General features: G+C 45.3%; 1 protein-coding gene across 2 annotated transcripts in view; it reads left to right on the forward strand.

Moving 5' to 3' along the window:
- Positions 1 to 16,557, forward strand: part of ENO1 (enolase 1) — a 16,757-nt gene extending 200 nt beyond the window's left edge. The window contains exons 2-12 of one of the 2 annotated variants that reach the window (XM_009289667.1): positions 5,805 to 5,898; positions 7,204 to 7,299; positions 10,051 to 10,109; positions 11,355 to 11,424; positions 11,620 to 11,753; positions 11,921 to 12,143; positions 13,904 to 14,101; positions 14,349 to 14,550; positions 14,940 to 15,048; positions 15,498 to 15,556; positions 16,083 to 16,557. In XM_009289667.1, coding sequence (XP_009287942.1) covers positions 5,814 to 5,898; positions 7,204 to 7,299; positions 10,051 to 10,109; positions 11,355 to 11,424; positions 11,620 to 11,753; positions 11,921 to 12,143; positions 13,904 to 14,101; positions 14,349 to 14,550; positions 14,940 to 15,048; positions 15,498 to 15,556; positions 16,083 to 16,152 — 1,305 coding nt within the window. In that variant the 5' untranslated portion in view covers positions 5,805 to 5,813 and the 3' untranslated portion in view covers positions 16,153 to 16,557. Of the gene's footprint in view, positions 1 to 5,804; positions 5,899 to 7,203; positions 7,300 to 10,050; positions 10,110 to 10,397; positions 10,457 to 11,354; positions 11,425 to 11,619; positions 11,754 to 11,920; positions 12,144 to 13,903; positions 14,102 to 14,348; positions 14,551 to 14,939; positions 15,049 to 15,497; positions 15,557 to 16,082 lie in introns of both variants that reach the window. The other variant, XM_009289666.1, reaches the window with a different exon arrangement.
- The last annotated feature ends 2,821 nt before the right edge of the window (positions 16,558 to 19,378 follow it).

Raw genomic sequence — 19,378 nt, forward strand, 5'->3', positions numbered from 1 at the left:
AGCTACGGACCCCCTGCAGTCCCCGTGAGAGGGGGCCGCGCGGGCCCTGCCTGCGAACCAGGCCGGGTCTAGGCGGTCTCCGAGGGGATGCTGGCCTCTGTGGGCGTGCTTCCCACCAAACAGCGCGGCAGCCGCGTCGCGGGGGCGGGGGGAGGCCTGCGCCGGCCTTAGCCCGGTCAGCGTGCGCAGCGGGGGTTAGAATCTTCTGGGGAGCGTGGTGGGGTCAAGGCTTCTTTCAAAGGCAGGGTTTAACCTCTCTCTCTTAATCATTAACAGTTGCTCTCGGATTGCGTGCCTCTGTGGGCGTGCTTCCCACCAAACAGCGCGGCAGCCGCGTCGCGGGGGCGGGGGGAGGCCTGCGCCGGCCTTAGCCCGGTCAGCGTGCGCAGCGGGGGTTAGAATCTTCTGGGGAGCGTGGTGGGGTCAAGGCTTCTTTCAAAGGCAGGGTTTAACCTCTCTCTCTTAATCATTAACAGTTGCTCTCGGATTGCGTGTCATGATTTGGACCTTCCCCTCTTTAGTGGCAGTGGATGTCCTTCAGCTTCGCATCTCAAATACTTAATGTTTGATGTCAGCGCTCAAAACTGCGTGCCTTGGGTCGCCCAATGGGGTTAATTAAGTACTAGTTATCTGAAGGCAGCAGTTGTGGGGAGTAGCACCTGACAACTTGATGTGCATCTCTGGATGTTAAAGTGTGGAAGAAAAATCGCTTCTTAAGCAGCTTGCCTCGTGCAGGGTTGCAGGAGAGGATCTTGGTCTTTCTCCTGTTCCGTTACTTGTCTGCTGAGTCACAGGGCAGGGCTATGACTTTCTGAGCCTGGCAGGAAGTAGTGAAGTTTGTCATCCAAACCCACAGATGGAGGCAATGCAGTTTCAGGCCTCCATCTTATTAAATAACAAGAGAGAAAGTAGTTCAACATGTCTGTGACTTATTCCCTGCCAGGCATTATTTAAAACACATTGCATCGTGTTGCAGAGCATAGAGGTGAATTATTCCCATGTGGAACACAAGGGAATAGGGTTGGAAGGTGCCCTTGTTGGTCCACATTTGTCCGGTTTTTAGGAGTGCTTCAAGAATTGATATGTTAGGATCTAATACAGTGAGGTCAAAGGTCCAATGAGCAGTAAGCTTTTTTTTTCCCAGAGTGGTGATAGTATGAGACTTGCAGTCTTACAGGACCTTAAAGTGTCATGTAAGTTTTCCACTGATAACTGTATGGCTGTTTGGTAATAAGACACTAACTAGGATAGTTCTTTTTATGGCCAAACTTCACTGTTGTTTTTTAATGTCCATTCAGATGCTTGCAGTGCTCAGTCTTAACCCTGTCTTGACTTAAGAGAAACGTGGCTGCAAAAGAGCTCACAAGTACAGCTTTTGGTGATAAAGCTGGCTGTAAAAAAAATCTCTGGAAATGATTTTAAGTTGGAGTAGTCCGCATTGGTGTTAGAGTACTGCATTCCCTGTTCAGAGCACAGGATCAGGTAGGGAGTAAGTGGTGATTTCTTGGACTTCAGCTGATAGTGAAGCTAGTACTCAGAACTGGCAGTGGTGCATTGGGCTGTAGCTTAGCCTTGAAATAGTCAATAACATGTGTGCTCCCGGGAAGGTCAGGAAAGCTAGTGTGTGTGAGATTCCTCTCCTAAAGGGAGACACTGACCTTGCCAGCAGATTATAGTACAAAAAAAGGTTTAAGGCAATGCATGCATTAAATACCACTCTGGTATTTGTCTGTGTTTGGCTAGCTCCATCACTGAATACAAAGGTCTGGAGCAGGCAGTGCTACTGCTGACCTCTCTTGTGTTCAGTTAGCATTTCCACAGCTAAACCTGTGCGTGGGCTGACTCCCACTCTCTAGATGAGTTGACTGAATTGATTGAGGCAGAACACATAGTGCTCAGCTTGTGGTGAGCTAAACAGCATCAGAGTCTTACCCAGGAATAGCTCAGTGGGAAAACTGTTTCTTGAAGACAGAAGTGAGGGGGTTTGCAAAATGAGCCAAAAAAAAAAAAAATGGTGTGAGGAATTTCTGGAATGGTGCAGTGCTGTGAAATGCCTTCTAAAGAAAAGGGAGGGACTACTGGAGAGGTCATATGTCAAGGACGCTTGAGTCATGTCAAACCTGGCAGACATTCCCAATGGAAGCTCTTGCAGTGTGTGTTCCTTAAGTGCCACCTTCTTTGTGAAGGTGAAAGAACAGCTCTTGCATTTCTCTAAGACTTCCTGTGAGCTGGCTGTGCTTTCAAAGAACAAGGCACCTAATGTGTTGTCGCAAAGCCGTGTATCGGAAAATGAAAGTAAGGCATAGCAGGTGCCAGCCTAATAAGCTCTGAAAGCCCTTTTCAGATAAATGGGGATTCTTCCTATTAGTCACTGCTCAGTGCAAGTGCAGAGAGATAAGTGTTAGCATGGATGGGACTGATAACTGGAGAGTTGCAGGGATTTATTTCTAGCTTTATATATTTACTGATTAAAGTTAAGTAGTGGCAGCACGAAGGTCAGCTTGAACTAAGTTGTCTTGCTTCTTAGGGTAATCGGATCATCTGTCAGTGTGGGGGTCTTACTGTAAAATTGGCAATATCTAAAAACTTTGAGCTGCCTTATACAATATGCTGCTTAGAGGCAGGATAACTGGAAGGGACACTTTAAAGCCAAGGAGACAAACCAAATGGCTATCCATGTTTTTAACATGGGGAGGGAAAAATTTGCTGTGGAGGAAGAATGAGTGTATGAAGTTAACCCCCCCCATACGCACATATTCTGTACAAGCAGCAGTATTTCTAAGTTCTGTTTCCTTGACTTTGCAGTAACTGTGGAGAGATTCATGACCATTTCTGTGAACAGGGTTACCACCCACATTAGCTTGCCAAAAAGCCAGCTTCCAGATAGTTCTACTTCTGAGGCTGAGCTTTCTTCTCTGCAGATGAACTGGGTTTGGTGCCAGTCGAAGGCTTACAGGCATTTGTATGACTTCATTTTTAAAATGTAGCTGAGCTTACGTAAGACATTCCTTACTGCAGTTTTCTTAAGGAAAAGTGTATAGATACGTGAGAAGAGGGAAAAGGAAATATTCAGAAGATCGTGGTGATTTTTCGTCCTTTTAAGAGGAAAAGCTGTTCCTGTAAATACTCAAGACGGGGTGTAACTATTACACAAATTCTTAATTAGAGCTGTGACTGTTTCTATTTCAAGATAGGTTACATTTGGCTCTGAACAGCTGCTGTGCGTACTAAGAACTGTTGCACTTTAGTCTTTTACCAAAAAGAATTGTAACTAGTAGCAGAGATTTCCTGTATTAGGATTGCTTGGCTGCTGTTATGTGGTGAGGTGACATTCCCTTAGATCTCTCTGGAAACAAGGCTTCTGGTTTTAGACTGTTCCTCCCACCTAGATTGAGATTTCTGTCCTCTCAACATAAGACTCTAAGTCTCACCAAGTATAAAAAGTTTTTCCAGTTGAAATAGTGTGAAGTGATGTTTTTGAACTGTTCTCATGACTGCAGGTGTACTACAGGGTATAAACGTCAAGCTGATGCTAGCAGCAGCAGTTGCTGCATGCTGAGAGGAGTGCAAGGCTTGTGAGGTCCCTAGGGAGGGTGTCTGAGGGGGTTTCTGTGCCCCTGGCACCCTTGGGCTGTGTGGGAGAGGAACCAGGTGGCAGGTTTCGTGAAGGGTGAGTGAGAGTTGGGTCGTGCCAGCTGTGCCTGTAGCCAGTTCAAGCTGCCGGAAGCCACATGCAACCGGCCTCTACGGAGCACCAGCAACCAGGGCATGGAAACAGGGAGTGGTGTCTGTTGGGAGCAGCATCAGCAGTTTGCGTGGCAGCTCTTCTGGGAAGGGTGTGCCAGTGTTTGGGCTGCTGCCTGCTCTGCTCACCTGCAGGCTTAGGCTGCAACCTGATGGTCGCCCCAACTCAACTGGTGGCTGTGCAAGCCTACCCAGAAGCTTGAGGTCTCCAGGGAATTAGAAGGATGACATCTTTCGAAAGAATTATCGCTTTATTAGTGGAGTCTTTTTTTTCCTAAGAACTGAGACTGTGCCCTGCTGAAAGAAAATGGTGTCCACCTGCTGTGCTGGCAAGGCTGTGGCTGAAAGCCAAACAGTTGCACTACAGCTTACCTATGCTGATGTCTCCACCCAGACAGTCCTCCCAAGGACTGGAATAGCTGTCTAGACCTTAGGTTGCATGGAGCTTCAGTATTTGGAAGTTCCCTTGGCATATGAAGGCAGCAATGGATGTCATAGCTGCAAGCGCAACCATGGGAAAAACTCCTTGAACAGGTAGCTGTGTTACAGAGGAGCTCAGCAGGCAGTGCAGTATCCAGGGATGTGAGCAGGAGAAAGATACGTGGTATTGTGCACTGTCCCAGGCTGAGCCCTGCCTTAATGCTGTGCAAGGGAAAGGTAAGCCTGAATTCAACCTTGAGCTAACCGATGCGAGTAATGCATGAGATGAAGGAGACTGGACCCTTGTCTCCACTGTTATGTTCCTGCATAACAGACATTTCCATGCTCTGGGGTTGAAAAATGAAGAGCTTGTGAGTAATAGACAGGATCCAGGAAAAGCAAACCGTGCAAAGTTGATCCAGCCACCCACCTGTGTTAGAACTGGTGCTGCCAGAAAAGGATGTAAGGTACTAGTAATTAGAGATTCCTTACTGAAAGGCACTGAAGCACCCATTTTCAATTTGGACAATTTCTCTAGAGGAGTTTGCTGCCCTACCAGAAGCTTGCATTTGTGACATCACTGGGAGGCTGCCAAGCCTGGTGAACCCTACAAATTATTATCTGCTCCTATTATTCTGTGTAGGGTCTCACGATACTGCAACGAGGTAACTTAGAAACATCAAAAGAGGCTATGTCCCTTGGAGCAAAGTTAAAAGGATCAGGAGTGCAGGTGGTGTTCTCCTCAATCCTCCCAGTCAGAGGAAGGGGTTCAGGAAGGAGGAGATTAATTCAACAGGTGATTGCTTGGCTGCCTAGCTGGTGCCATACTCAGGATTTTGGCTTTTATGATCATGGATCAACCTTTGAGAAGCTGGGTCTTTTGGGAGCTGATAGGGTTCACCTCACCAAGTGGGGCAAGGGCATTTTTGCCAACAAGCTGGCAAGACATATAAGGAGAGCTTTAAACTAGACTTAGTTGGGGAAAGAGATGGAGTTTTGAGTAACAAAGAAGAGCCAGGGGCTGCTGATATATTAAGAACCAACAATGAAACAGTTGCGAAATGCCTCAAAGGAATTCAGGCTTGTTCTAAAAAGTTGACAGGGTCGGTAGCCCAACTGAAGTGTCCAATGCATGCAGCATGGGTAACAAACAGGAGGAGGTGGAAGCCCCTGTGCATCTAGAAAGCTATGACCTAATTGCCATCACTGAAACTTAGTGCAATGAATCACATGACTGGAGTGCTGCAATCGATGGCTATAAACTGTTCAGGAGGGACAGGCAAGGAATGAGAGGTGTGGGGGTTGCCCTTTGTGTTTAAAAAAAAAAAGATTGATTGCACAGAGCTGTGTGTGAGGAATATTGATGAACAGGTTAAAACTGAAAGAGGGTAGATTTAGTTTGGATATAAGGAAGACATTTTTTACGATGAGGGTGATGAGACACTGGAAAAGGTTGCCCAGAGAAGTTGTGGATGCTCCATGATTGGAAGTGTTCAAAATCGGGTTGGACGGTGCTTTGAGCAACCTGATGTAGTGAAAGGTGTCCCTGCCCGTGGCAGGGGTGTTGAACTAGATGATCTTTGAAAAGGTCTCTTCCAACCCAAACAATTCTATGATTAATGCTAAACTCTTCTTTTCAGGTGTTAAAGATGTCCATTCTCAAGATCCATGCCCGTGAAATCTTTGACTCTCGTGGGAATCCCACTGTTGAGGTAGACCTCTTTACCAACAAAGGTGAGTCCTTAGCTGTAGGTGTTTATTCCTTTCTTGTATCTGACAGAACTGAAGAGGCAGTCAAAAGTCAAACTGTCCTGTTCTAGCAGTGGAACTGTGCTTACTCTTTCCTCCATACATATAACATGTTGCTGAGCTTGCTATGGGACTTGCAGGAAAAACCTCTATCTCATTCTACTGGAATGAATTTGCTGAGCTCAAGATGTTGGCCTGGATAGTGAAGTGTGCCACTTCTTACAGTCTAAATTGTGCAAGTGTTAATCCAAACCTGCCTTCCTCCCCTTGCCTTGAGCATAAACTGGGTTAGCATTTGCGAACTCGGAGTTAACAAGGCCTTCGTTCCTGTCCTTAAGCAGCTGCTAATGGTCTTAGTTTTCAGTGTATGACTCTGTATGACTGTACTTGAAGTTTAATTCTTGATTTGTCTAGCAGTCACTTTGTGTAATGAAACAAAATCTTGGGTAATGCTTTCTTCTCTGCATAAGTACTCAGGCATGACTAAACAACTTGTCTAATTGGGTTTTCACATATAACATCTTATATTTTTTAATTATTTTAGGACTTTCCCTTGATCTGTTAGTTGTTCATCCCACATCTGATAGGATCTGACAAAGGCATTGTGCAAACACATACCAGTGTGGCTTGGTGGAATAAGCAAACACAATAGCTGTAACTAAATAGCTGATCTTTCTGCCTCAAAAGATTAATGCAGTCATTTAATGAGATTGCCCCTCCTAAGCTCTTTGCTGTAGTGGGATAAGGGAAAGACTGGAGACTGAAGCTGGCATCTTGAACCACAGGCAGAACAGACCTCAGTGTACTGATCTGCTCGAAGTTCAGCATCCTTGGCTGGAAGGATGGGCTGTCTGGGTGGCTGTGCTGTTGTTGGAAGGGCTCAGAACTCATATTAACAAAATAGGCCTCCCAGTTGTCTTTTGTATGCCATATCTTAGAAGAATTTAAGAGCTTGCCTGCCAGACTGAGCTCAAAAGTAGATTCAGTGAATAAAGCTACCTTTTTGGAAGGGAAATGGATGACTTAACTTAAACACTTGAAATGCACAGTGGAAGAGAATGAGTCAGCTTGCTGTTAATCAGTATGAGAGAGACACTGATGAATTGGTGATGCTGTAAAGGAGCAGACAGCTCTCAGGATCACTGTATAAGTGAGCAGAGATGTGGTTTAGAGATTACTTCTCCCATCTGCAGGGAAGGAAGTATGCGGTAGGCTGGGATGGTGTATGGGTGGAGAATGTTTTGTGGGTTTGAATGTGCTAAGATGGTTCTCTTTTTCTGTTGTAAACAGGTCTATTCAGAGCTGCTGTTCCCAGCGGTGCCTCAACTGGAGTCTATGAAGCTCTGGAGCTTCGTGACAATGACAAGACACGCTACATGGGGAAAGGTAAACTTGAATTTTGGTACCCAGCTTGGCCTGTTACAATGGCTGTGTTGCTCTGTATGTTTATGCCAGATTGTAGCAGAGGACAACGGGCTCCTTTACTGCCATCTGTATTCTGCGCAAGGCACGGCAATTAAGCAAAAGCGGTGGAGGTTAACAATAAGATGATAGCAATGCGTATCATGCGTAGGCTGTGTGGCTGGGGCAGAGGTAAAGCACAGACTGCTGGATTTTCCAGGGGACAATGTGGAGAGTGACTGCCTCCAGCAGTGCAGCCTCATAGTGGTGGAGATCACTGTACTTCCATATGTGGGTGCGTGGAGCTCAGGCATGCTAGCTAGGTGATAATGACTATGCAGTATGCCCAAACATATTTTGTTACACCACTCCTGTCGCCCTGCATGTTGGTGCATGTCAGAGTACAGAGTGCTGTAGTAGTGTGTTATAAGAGCATCTAAACTACCTGCTCCAAAAGGCTTGGTGATGCTGTGGCTAGTCACAAGATCTCTTCATAGACCAAATTGTCAAAGAACTGTTAAATATATCTGCTTTGGCCCTATAGACTCCTTAGATCCCAGCATGTTAAATCTTGAACCTGGGGGTTATGCCAACTGCTGACCACAGCTAATGTGCAGCTGTACGCTGGTTATCATGGAAGATACTTCTGTTTCGGACTGCATGATAGCTAAAGTCGCTTTAGCTTTTTGTCTGTCATTATAGGTAGCCAGGATACTTAAGTTTGTGTTAGTGGCGTAATATTTTAGTTGTCTGGGGACTGGTTGTATGTTCTGAAAGGAAACTAAACACAGCAGTCACCAGACAGGCTTGGGTTGTGGTTTAACCTCAGTTGGCAACTGAGCACCATGCAGCTGCTCGCTCACTCCCCCCCTGGTGGGATGGGGGAGAGAATTGGAAGACCACAAGTGAGAAAACTCGTGGGTTGAGATAAAAACAGTTTAATAATTGAAATAAAATGATAACAATAATAATACACAAAGCAAGTGATGCACAGTACAATTGCTCACCACAGGAAACTAAAGTCACCAGACAGGCTTGGGTTGTGGTTTAACCTCAGTTGTCAGTTGGCCACCATGCAGCTGCTCGCTCACTCCCCCCCTGGTGGGATGGGGGAGAGAAGAGAGAAGGTAAAAGTGAGAAAACTCGTGGGTTCAGATAAAGACAGTAAGCACTGCTCAGCAACAACTAAAACATCGGTGTGTTATCAACATTGTTCTCATCCTAAATCCAAAACACAGCATTGTACCAGCTACTAGGAAGGAAATTAACTCTATCCCTGCCAAAACCAGGACAGCTTGGGAACAAGTATGGGGGAAAAATGAATAGCCACATACAAGATGCCATTACCCAATAAACATCCTAATAGTAATTCTTATGACTGCTCAGAGCTTGGATGGTCAGAACTCCTTTTAGCTTGCTGCTGTAAAAGCATTGGTGATGCCTTCCAAGTATATGCAATCAACTTAACTTTTGGCAGGGAGAGAGAACTACTTGTATTCAAACTTTTCTGCCAGTCAGGTGAAAGGAAGCTGAAATATTTTGTGCCTATTAAGAAAGAGCAGTTAGAGTGGATAACTATTGAATTGAGCTTGGAGAGCCTTGTCTGAGAAGATTCATGGTTGTTATTACTTTAACACAGAATAAACTCCTAGATGGCTGAATGTCCCAAAGAGCTGAAGAGCTTATGCTGTTTACCTAGGGCACTTTTCCTTGGGAAGAGTAAATGTGTACTTACCTCTGTGTGCTCAATGTGTGTGTGCTTAGACCTGTTAAATCTGATCCTATAGGCAGTTCTTCATGGTGCTTAACTAGACAGTAGCCTGAGCTTCCACAACAGGCTATCACAGCTGAAGGTTTTTGTCAGCTGGGGAATAACATGAGTTATGAAAAAATAATCATCAAATGGGATGAGTTGCAGATAGCTGGTAGGTCTTTCGTAATATAAATCTGCAGACTTAGACCATTTAAAAGGCAATTAATGTGGTTCAGGGTGCACTTAATTAGCATTCACCAGTTCTGAAGCTTAGGTCTTTGGAAGTCTTTAAACACTCTACAGGGATGACAATATTCCTCAGGCTAATATTGGTAGCTGGCTAATGATGGTCTCTGCTTATGGGGAAGAAGCAAGTTCATGCTGGAACTGCTGGTTTACGCAATGGTGGGCCCACATAGACTAAAAGGGTCGTGCTGTGTTCATGCTTTATTCCCTGTCTGAAGCCAGGAGCAGACAATCAATTTCTGTGCCTGCATCCAGGTACAGAGACAGTGTACTCCAGCATTGTATCAAGTGTAAAACATGTGCTAAGGTGATGCTTTAGCAATGTTACAAAATGATAGCAGATAGTGAAATGCCTGAGCTGCTGCATGCTTAACTTCTGGGAAAACCTTTTTCTTTCCCCTTACTCATCCATTCTATGAATGGGTAGGAGTAGCCTATCCTAAAACCTTTTCTAAATGCTGTCATTCAGCCACTCGAGGTTTGGGTCCACAATGGTGTTTGCAATAGTATGGAAACCTGGGTGGAAAGAACAAATACAGCCTCGCTGGCTGATGCACAGTTTCCTCTACCCTTTGAACCCTTTTGTTTCTAGTCTGCTGCTCAGTATCAGACACTTGCTGACTTGTAGGTCTGTCTACCTATTTGTGTCCTTTTCTTTTTCTTGCATGACTGGCTTTGTTTTTGGCTGTGACTCTTCATCTCTTCCTTGATTCTCTTGTCCATTTCGCTTCTGTCAGGTGTATCCAGAGCCGTTAAATATGTTAATGAGTTCCTGGCGACAGCATTGTGTACACAGGTAATGGATGTGCTTTCAGTGCAACCTTGTCACTTGGACGAATTTCGCCAGTGCATGGTCTTGCAAACTAACATTGCAGCAGGCATTCCTAGATGATGCTTACTTCATGCAACTTCCATTTGATTGAGATGACCTCTAAGTGTTCTGGTTTAGCTGTAAGCTCAGGTTGGATTGGGGATTGAATAGCATGAGGTGGTATTCTTGAGATTTTATTGTTACTGAAATCACCTACTAATGCCTGCATAGCCAGTGTGGTTGACCAGTGTCTGATTTGCTTGTTCCTTCCAGGTGTCTCAAAAGCTGTTGAGCACATCAATAAAACAATTGCACCTGCACTGATTAGCAAGGTAGGAGCAATCTGTCTTCTGCTAACATCAGTTAATGCCAGTCCAGTGTGTCCTACCTGATGGGTTGTCTCTCTAGAGGTGGTTACAGGAACTGTATTACATGGAGGGGTGTTAGCCTGTGTATTGGAGTGCATGTGAACAAACTGACCTACAGTAATTGCTTTACTTAATGACTGCCTATCTAACACAATCAAAACCATCTCTAGCAGCCTAGTATTGTAGTGTGCAGAAAAACTTAAACAGCTGGGAACTTCAGTGGTGTGCAGTTGACACAAGCTGCTTTATGCTTAAGAGGGTGGCTGAATGATGGGGAGGGACTGGGTTTTATCCAAGTTGGCTAGTTTGGAAGGGAATCTGAGGGGATCTTAGTAAAGTCTGCTTGAGTGAGATTTCTGTGCCCTTTGTGGGCACTAAGCCCTAGCTAGAAAGGATGGTGCAAAACTAAGTGGTAATGCATAAAGTGATTGCACATTCTTAGTGACAATTCCAAACGTTATGTACTAAGTTACAAATGGGTTGTATGTTGTGAGCAAGCTGGTCGTCTTTGAGCTTGCACTAAAGGGGCAGGGGGCATAAACTGGGGCTTTCTCCTATGCCGTGCCAGGCAGATAGCAGTGCAAATGTCAGGAAGTCAAGGGACATGACAGCCTTATGGCTCTGAATGTGAAGAACAGAACAAGCTTTTGATGTGGCCGACTTATCTGTCAGCTTTGGTCTGCTGGAAGTGACCAGAAGATGCTGCTCTGTGATAATGACAAGAATTAGTCTCTTGAACTGTTGGTAGTTGCCCTTAAGCAGTTCTTGGTGCCAGCCAGGGAAATAAAAATGCAGTGGGTAGATGACAGTTTGTAGAGCCATGTTTGGTGTCAAGCAGTGCTTTGCTTGCTTCTCTCTGCAGAATGTCAACGTTGTGGAGCAAGAGAAGATTGACAAACTGATGCTGGAAATGGATGGATCGGAGAACAAATGTAAGTGGGCTTTGTGTTGCAGTGAGGCATGAAAAGATGAAGATTGGTTTATAGAATTCTAGCTGACCTTATCAGAAACAATGGGCAGTGCAGGGCGTATGCTGTGCACTTCCATAACCAAGACCGCAGTGCTGGTATTGCTGAGTCTCTTTATGAAGATATAACATTTCTGTAAACAATTTCTTGTTATTGCAGCCAAATTTGGTGCCAATGCCATCTTGGGAGTATCTCTGGCTGTATGCAAAGCTGGTGCTGCTGAGAAGGGTGTCCCCTTGTACCGTCACATTGCTGACCTTGCTGGAAACACAGAAGTCATTCTTCCAGTTCCTGTAAGTATCTCGATAGGGCTAGCTAAGGACTTGATCCGATCAGGTGCTTCATGATAGCTTGTGGTCTTGGATCAAGTTTTCTAGAGAATGAAGAGTCTTAACATAAATGCTGTTATCAATTTACCCTGAAGCATTCTAACTTGACTTTGCTTTTTGGTTACTCCAAGGCTTTCAATGTGATCAATGGCGGCTCCCATGCTGGCAATAAGCTGGCTATGCAGGAGTTCATGATCCTCCCTGTGGGTGCTGACAGTTTCAAGGAGGCAATGCGCATTGGTGCAGAGGTCTATCACAATCTCAAGAATGTAATCAAGGAGAAGTATGGCAAGGATGCAACCAACGTGGGTGATGAGGGTGGCTTTGCCCCCAACATACTGGAAAATAAAGAAGGTAAGAACGAGCTAAGTGTGGGAGGAGGCATAACTGATAGCCAGAGAATGAAGGCCATGCCTGTCCAGTATGAATGGAAAGCAGGATCAGTAGGTTGTAGGACTTGCTGCTGTTTCTTTGCTCTGCTTCTATCCTGACAGACTTTCCAAGATGCTATACTGGTGTGGTCCAGTATAGAACCACAGAACTATTCCCTTGGGCATCAGTTTATGCAGCTTGACAGGACGGTTTTGACTTCAATGCCTCATTACTGTTTCATTCCTGTAGCAGCTTAAGGGCATCTTACCACCTTCCAGTTGAAAAGTGGTGTGGGAATGTCTGCATGCATTGCAGGTTTCCCAGAAGTCAGCAGTCAAGGTTTAGTGGAATTGTTTTTCTGCTGACAAAGGAGGAAAACAGTTTGGACTGTGCTTGGTAATGTGTGGGAGTGCATGAAGGCTTGCCTGGGAAGTTGAGGCACTTGCTGCTTCCACAGCCAAACAGTTCTGTTCAGAAGCTCGTGGGGGAGGGAGGCAGTTTGTCTTGTGCAAAGTGAAAGCCAGTAGAATACTGAACTCTTAAGTTATTTGTTACTTTAAAGCTGTTCGTTATATTGCTGTTGAAGGTGGCCTCTGAACTGCATTGCCTTTTCTGATGCTGAAGATAACTGAACCAGCACTAGAAATCAGGATGTTTCTGAATCCCACAGTCGCATGCAGCTCTTGCTAGGTCTGTACCCTAGCAGATATCAGTGAAGATGACCTTGAATGACCATTACAGCCCAAGGAATTTGTGTTGCTGACAGCAGCTGCTTTTGCAATTTGTATTACATGAACATGTTGAAGAGAAAAACAAACAAACAAAACCAAAACAACAACAAGAAAATGAACAAAAAAACCTCCACCAAACAAACCACACACACAAAAAAAAAAAAAAAAAAAAAAAAAACCCCCCCCCAAACAAACCACACACACAAAAAATCCCAAACAAAAAAAAAAAAAACCTCCACCAAACAAACCACACACACAAAAAATCCCAAACAAAAACACTTGATCTGATCACAAGAAAACCAACAAAACAACTCCACCAAACAAACCACACACACAAAAAATCCCAAACAAAAACACTTGATCTAAGCTTCCTACTGTAAATAGCCTGTCTGACCCAGCTGCTTGGCTTTGAGTCAGGGGTGAGTGGGAGAGTCTTACTGGTTATGACCATATTGAATTTCCTTGCTTGGACTCAGCCAAACAGGGTAGCATAGTGGGTAGTATCCAGGGACTCCTACTGAGTAGTTCTATTCCCTCTTCTGTGTATAAGTGTGCAAGTGGAGACCAGGTAGATGCAAAGAGAGGATGCCCTGTGCTGAGGCAGGCTGTGTATCACATTGCCTGTCAGGGTTTGGATAATCCAAACCTGATCTGGAGTTAAAAGGGATTAAAGTGCAGTCACTACTTCCTGCCCACATGCATAAAGCTGAAAGAGGATGTGGTATCATCTAGTATTAAGCTTTCTGGGCTGACACGTAGTCCTGCCTGAAGAGATTATGAATCCCATAATGGTGTCTCAAGGGTATTGCAAGCTAAAAGTAGTATTAAAGTAATACCTTGTTCCAGTCGGTTCAGAAGTGGGAGAGTTTAAGAACCTCTTCTGTGTGGCCTTTGGGCTTTCTGTAGGGATGGTGGAGATTCTTTGCCAAGCGAACGTACTGTTGTTGGTAAATGAATAGCTTTGAGTTAAGGTGATTTTTGGGAACTCAGAAATACCTTACCATGTTTCAGCTCTGGAGTTGCTGAAGACTGCTATTGGCAAGGCTGGCTACTCTGAGAAGGTTGTCATTGGCATGGATGTGGCTGCCTCAGAGTTCTACCGTGATGGAAAGTATGACCTGGACTTCAAATCCCCTGACGATCCCAGCAGATACATTTCTCCTGATCAGCTGGCTGACCTGTACAAGGGCTTTGTCAAGAGCTACCCCTGTAAGTTGTTCGTCAACAAGAAGCACGGTAGTAGTGGTGAATAGAGGTTGATTGCTGAAGGAAAGAGTTAGGGTGGCAGCCTCCCTTATAAGAGGGATCAAGAGCAGAACAAACAGCTAGCCTTTTAGGGGTCTTGGGAATGTTCTTTGAGGTGGGTAGTGCTTGGCTGCAGCGCTTTGGTACCACTGCTTTCAAACAAGACCTTTCAGGGTGGTGTTGTCTTAAAGCTCCTTGTATCCCTCTACAGTGGTGTCCATTGAAGACCCATTTGACCAGGATGACTGGGCTGCCTGGAAGAAGTTCACTGGCAGTGTTGGCATCCAGGTGGTTGGTGATGATCTGACTGTGACCAATCCAAAGCGTATTGCCAAGGCTGTGGAGGAGAAATCCTGCAACTGCCTCCTTCTTAAGGTCAACCAGATTGGCTCTGTGACAGAGTCCCTGCAAGCGTAAGTTCTCCCCTCTTGGCCATGCCAGGAGGGGGATTGTCTAATTGAGGGAGATGAACATGCAGACCGGAGCTAGTGGAATAGAAATGTGTTGATTGGGCATCTGTGAAGGGAGAACAATTGTTAACTAATAGAGGATATTGGCAGGTAAACCTGTACCTTTATGGCCTTGAAGTCGTATAGGCACATCAAACAACTTCACTGGGTCTAAGCATGTGTAAAAGCAGCTCTTTATCACTGCCTTGTCATATGATCTAACCCTAACACGTACCAAAGGGCAGTTCTGTTTTGTCAAAGCAAGGAAGGCCTGCCACTTGACAGCATCACTAGAGCAAAGGCTGCTAAGTGAATAGGCATGGTGTGAGGCCTCATCTGTTTATCTCTTCTAGCTGCAAGCTTGCTCAGTCCAATGGCTGGGGTGTGATGGTGAGTCATCGCTCTGGAGAAACAGAAGACACCTTCATTGCTGATCTGGTAGTTGGTCTCTGCACTGGTCAGGTTGGTATCTGTAGCTGCAGTAGCTTGCCTTTTTGCTTGATGAGATAATATGGTGATGAAGCCATGCTGCACAGCAGATGGGGTCTGCTCTGACTTAAGGCATGCAGATTTGCTGTTCCTGTATACAGGAAGCTGATTTGCCTTATGGGAGTGTGATGAGGGAACACTTTATCTTGTGTAAACTCGCTGTTAATCACCAATTTAAAAAAATCTTAGTCAACTCCAGTGGGTGTATTGGGATTTTGTGATACCGAAGCTGTTAGCAAATGAACAACCTTTATTACTCCCAAGCCCTATCCTGTTTGAGTATACAGTTATTTAGAGCCCGATGCTGAAATAAAGTTTGTGATTATGCTTATTACTCTAAACAGAACAGAATAGTTTTGTGTTGGCATCTGTGGCCTTATTTCTGCTATGGTTCTTCACTAACTTTCTGATTTCCCTTTCAGATCAAAACTGGTGCCCCTTGCCGATCTGAGCGTCTAGCCAAGTACAACCAGCTGCTGAGGTGAGGCTTGTGGGGCAGGGAGGGTTGAGGGTTAAGCCTGACATAGAATGGATGCTCCACTAATGCATTTGGGGCACATGTTGGTCTTCTGCATCTCAAACACTCTGCAGCTTAAGGACTTAAACTGACACTGGCGGAGGTGCTTTTGGGCTGGTGCTGTGCTTGCAGAGCTGGCTCTAGGCTGAATGATGAGTTGGATGGGTAATGCCTGTAACAGACGTGCTAAAGGGGAACATCATACAAAGCATCCTGTGATACTAGATACGAGACGCTGTCTTTCTGTCTGCATGATGCAGTTCCCTTGGGCAAGCATTTAAAATGTTTGGGTGAAGTTAGGTAAGATGGGTGACGCTGACCAGTGCAGTTGAACATGCATATAATGGAAGTTGCTTGGTGGGAACTGACTTGTGACTCTTGTATCTTCAGTACTGGGTAGATGAGGTGATGTAGTATAAGGCCAGCAGCTGTGGTAATGCAGGAGCTCTACACTGTCTGCTCACACCCAGCACTCTTTCCTTTCCATCAGAATTGAAGAGGAGCTCGGCAGCAAGGCCCGTTTTGCTGGAAGGAACTTCAGGAACCCTCGTGTCAACTAAGCTATGTGGATCAGTCAACCCCTGTTCTGGTTTAAGGCACTAGACATCTACTTAGATCACAGTTACCTGTACTAGAGAGATAAGGGCAGCTGAAGGAGAAAGACCAGTTGCAGGTCCTCTTCCCCCCCCTAGACAATTCCTTCACCTTGTGTTTTCACCAACGCTGATCTGTTACTTGTAACGCTCTACTGCTTTTGTAGAACAGTCCCTGTGGGGGGGTTCTGTGTATTAAACACCCTCTGGGATCACAACCTTGTGACTCGGGCATAAACAGTTCAATTCCTTTCTCTGCCTGTCTGGTCTTCAATGTGTGGAGCTGTGTGACTTGCAGTGCAGCAAAAGGTAGCTGCAAACAGAAATAGTAGTGTTTTTACATGTGATAAACAAAAGCATCAAACAACCCAACAAAGTGTGGCTTTGAGTTACTTTGGGGGAGGCTGAGGAGCAGGGATACCTACCTCTGCATGATCATGCCCTGTTTTAAAGCTGTTCTGCAGGGAGCAAGGGTTGGACTGCTGTCACTGTGGCCATGGGGTGGATTTCAGTTGCTTTGACAAATAGACAAAGAATTAGCTGAATGCGTGTGCCTGCTATCAAGAGGGTGGCCTTGAAGGATGTGTTTAGTCATTTGGAAGCAGGACTAAGAATAGGTTTCTAACCCCTAGATCGATTGTGATCCTGCAGGGGAAGAGAAAAAGCTCAAAGGTCTTCCTTCATTTATCAAAGATGAGGTGTATCCTGACAATGAGTGCTATGGTTAACCTTCATCACGGACTGTTGCAGATGTCTGCTTGTCAGCCTTGTCACAGTGTTGCTGAAAAAATTCAGTGATAGCTTTGGCTTTTGCCAAGAGGTTGGTACAATGTTAACCATGTTGAAAGTGAATTTGTAACCTCCATCTTGCTCTCTTGCTATGGGAAGAGGTAGCTCAACAGGATGCGAGTTGTGGAACGGCACTGTTCTGAACCCTTGTGCTTTGTTAATAGCACTCTAATGTAGGGTGTAATTGGAAGCTGATCTGATACTGCACTCTAATTTTTACCCTGTTCGTATCTAGGTACCATATTTCACATGGGGGAAGAGAAGACTTCAGGGCATTTCCAGCTGTGAGAGAGCAGATGGCCATAAACAAAAGGCTCATGAGCAAATACTTACATTTCTAGAACCCTTTGTTTTGTTCAGGTTGCAGCTCTGCTGGCTTGGCTGGGAAGGGAAGGCAGTGAGAGAGATTGCAAAGCATAGGGCTCATTCGCAGTCAGTGCTTATGTTCTTGTGAGATGAGGAGGAAGAACTCCTTTGTCCTGGGGTTGGGCAAGAGGTTGTTCAGCGGCTCTGTCACCGTTGCGGTGCTATTGCTCTGTGTAATCGTCAGAGCAGCGTCCTCAGAAGCCAGGAGTGGGGAGCAGAGTTGGAATGTTAGTCCCTTACCAGGCAGGAAAAAGCAAAGTATTGCACAATTGAGGGAGGGGTTGTTTAAGCCAGTTCTTGCTGCTTTGTTTTTTTTTTTTCCATAATGGCAGATTTGTAAGGAAAAGATTAATTTCTGATTCACTTCAATGACTGTTCTACTAGTCTTTCCATTCCAGGAAACTAAATTACCTGTGGCTGGAAATGTTTACCATCTGCGAGGAGCACAACAGTGCCCCGCTGTGGGCGTTGCATGTGTTGCAATGTGTTGCCTTGTGGTGGAAGTCAATTTTATATCTCTTATGGTCTTAAATCAGTAAGGTGGAAACAGCACATTTAAAGCCAGTGATGCTGCAGGGTGTGTGTCATCATTTACCTTAAACCCTGGAACTTAAAGAACATCTTCGGTTCTAGTTTGGAAAAAAACAATGCAGACTTTATTTCAAAAGCTGCTGTTAGGAAGTACAGAGCTATGAAATGCTGAGGCGTAGGAACGGTGTGTTATATCCCTAAAACAAACCCGCACAACGGTGCTCTGCCATCAGGACGAGGGATATGAGCCTGCCCTGTGAGGAGTGAAGCCAGAATGGAGAGGTTTGAGAGTTGCTGGGAGATGTTAGGTCTGCCTCGTACTAGTAATAGCTGTGAAAGGATGTAGCACACAGGGGACTGTTGTTGGGAAAGCCTGGCCTCTACAGTGTCTATTGATCAATGTTTTTTAACTAGAAATACTCATCTGTTGTTGGCATTTCCAAAATACCTTGTCTTGTACAAAGACTGGAGAAGCTGCAACACCAAGAATGCTGAACACCCCTCACAAGGGAAGGGAGGAGTTTTTGGCATCCTCACTTGAACTGAAACCACGGAGGGAGGAAAATAATGGCTCTTGTGCAGTGTGGTGTCCTCTGGTGTGAGCAGTCCCTGCGCAAAAGGCTAAAGCTGGTCTCTTGAGGGAATGTGGCCCACACTGAAAGTAGGAAGAACGCTGAACTCTGTCATGTGGGCATGTTTGGATCCAGGTCTGTGTTTTGCAGTGTTGCAATGAGCATGGACCACGGTCCAGCGGGAGTACGGTGAATTCAGACCCCAACCGCAGCTGTGGCTTCCCCAGACCCTACAGCCAGTTCAGCAGAGTCTGAAAGCAAATGCAGGCACAGGCAGCTACTGAAACAAACCTCCCTGCAAAGACAATAACCGGTGCAATGAAAACATCCCGTTGTTGGGCAGTTGGCAACTGTTTCTCCTTATGAGATTTATCTCCTCTGTCAAGCCCTTCTTAAGAAGAGCTTTGCTATAAATACCAAATTTACCAGCCCAAGCTCAGCACATGGTAAATGCCTCCTCTCGCACATACTTGTCCTTTCATAAGGTGTTGGTTTAAGCTGGTTGCACTCCGTGCAGATTTAAAACCTGGTGCACTTTTCACACATAGCTGATCTCTGAATTAGACCTGTTAAATGAATAAACCAGCTAATTACACACAAATCCTATCAAGGGATTTTTCTTCTGTCAAAGAGGCAAGCTTGTAATATATGCAAAATGGTTTAGAAAGCTTTTTAGCAGAACCATGTTAGGAAGCAATAGCATGGCTGTCTCTCCCCTGGTACTTCAGAAAGCGATGTCCAAATTCTCAGCCCACCTTACCTGGGCCTCTGTATTTCCACCTGGTGACTTTCTTTTAATAAGCGTCAGAAAGCAAGAAGAGCTGAGAAATCAGGTCACGGGCTGCCATAAATCGACAAAGCCCTCAATGGCAGCGCAGTGGTGATGAAATGACTGACATGAGTAGTGGCTGGCACCTGGGCTGTTGTACTCGTGT

Source organism: Aptenodytes forsteri, unplaced genomic scaffold (assembly GCF_000699145.1).
Source record: "Aptenodytes forsteri isolate BGI_AS27 unplaced genomic scaffold, ASM69914v1 Scaffold61, whole genome shotgun sequence".
NCBI classification, from domain to species: domain Eukaryota; kingdom Metazoa; phylum Chordata; class Aves; order Sphenisciformes; family Spheniscidae; genus Aptenodytes; species Aptenodytes forsteri.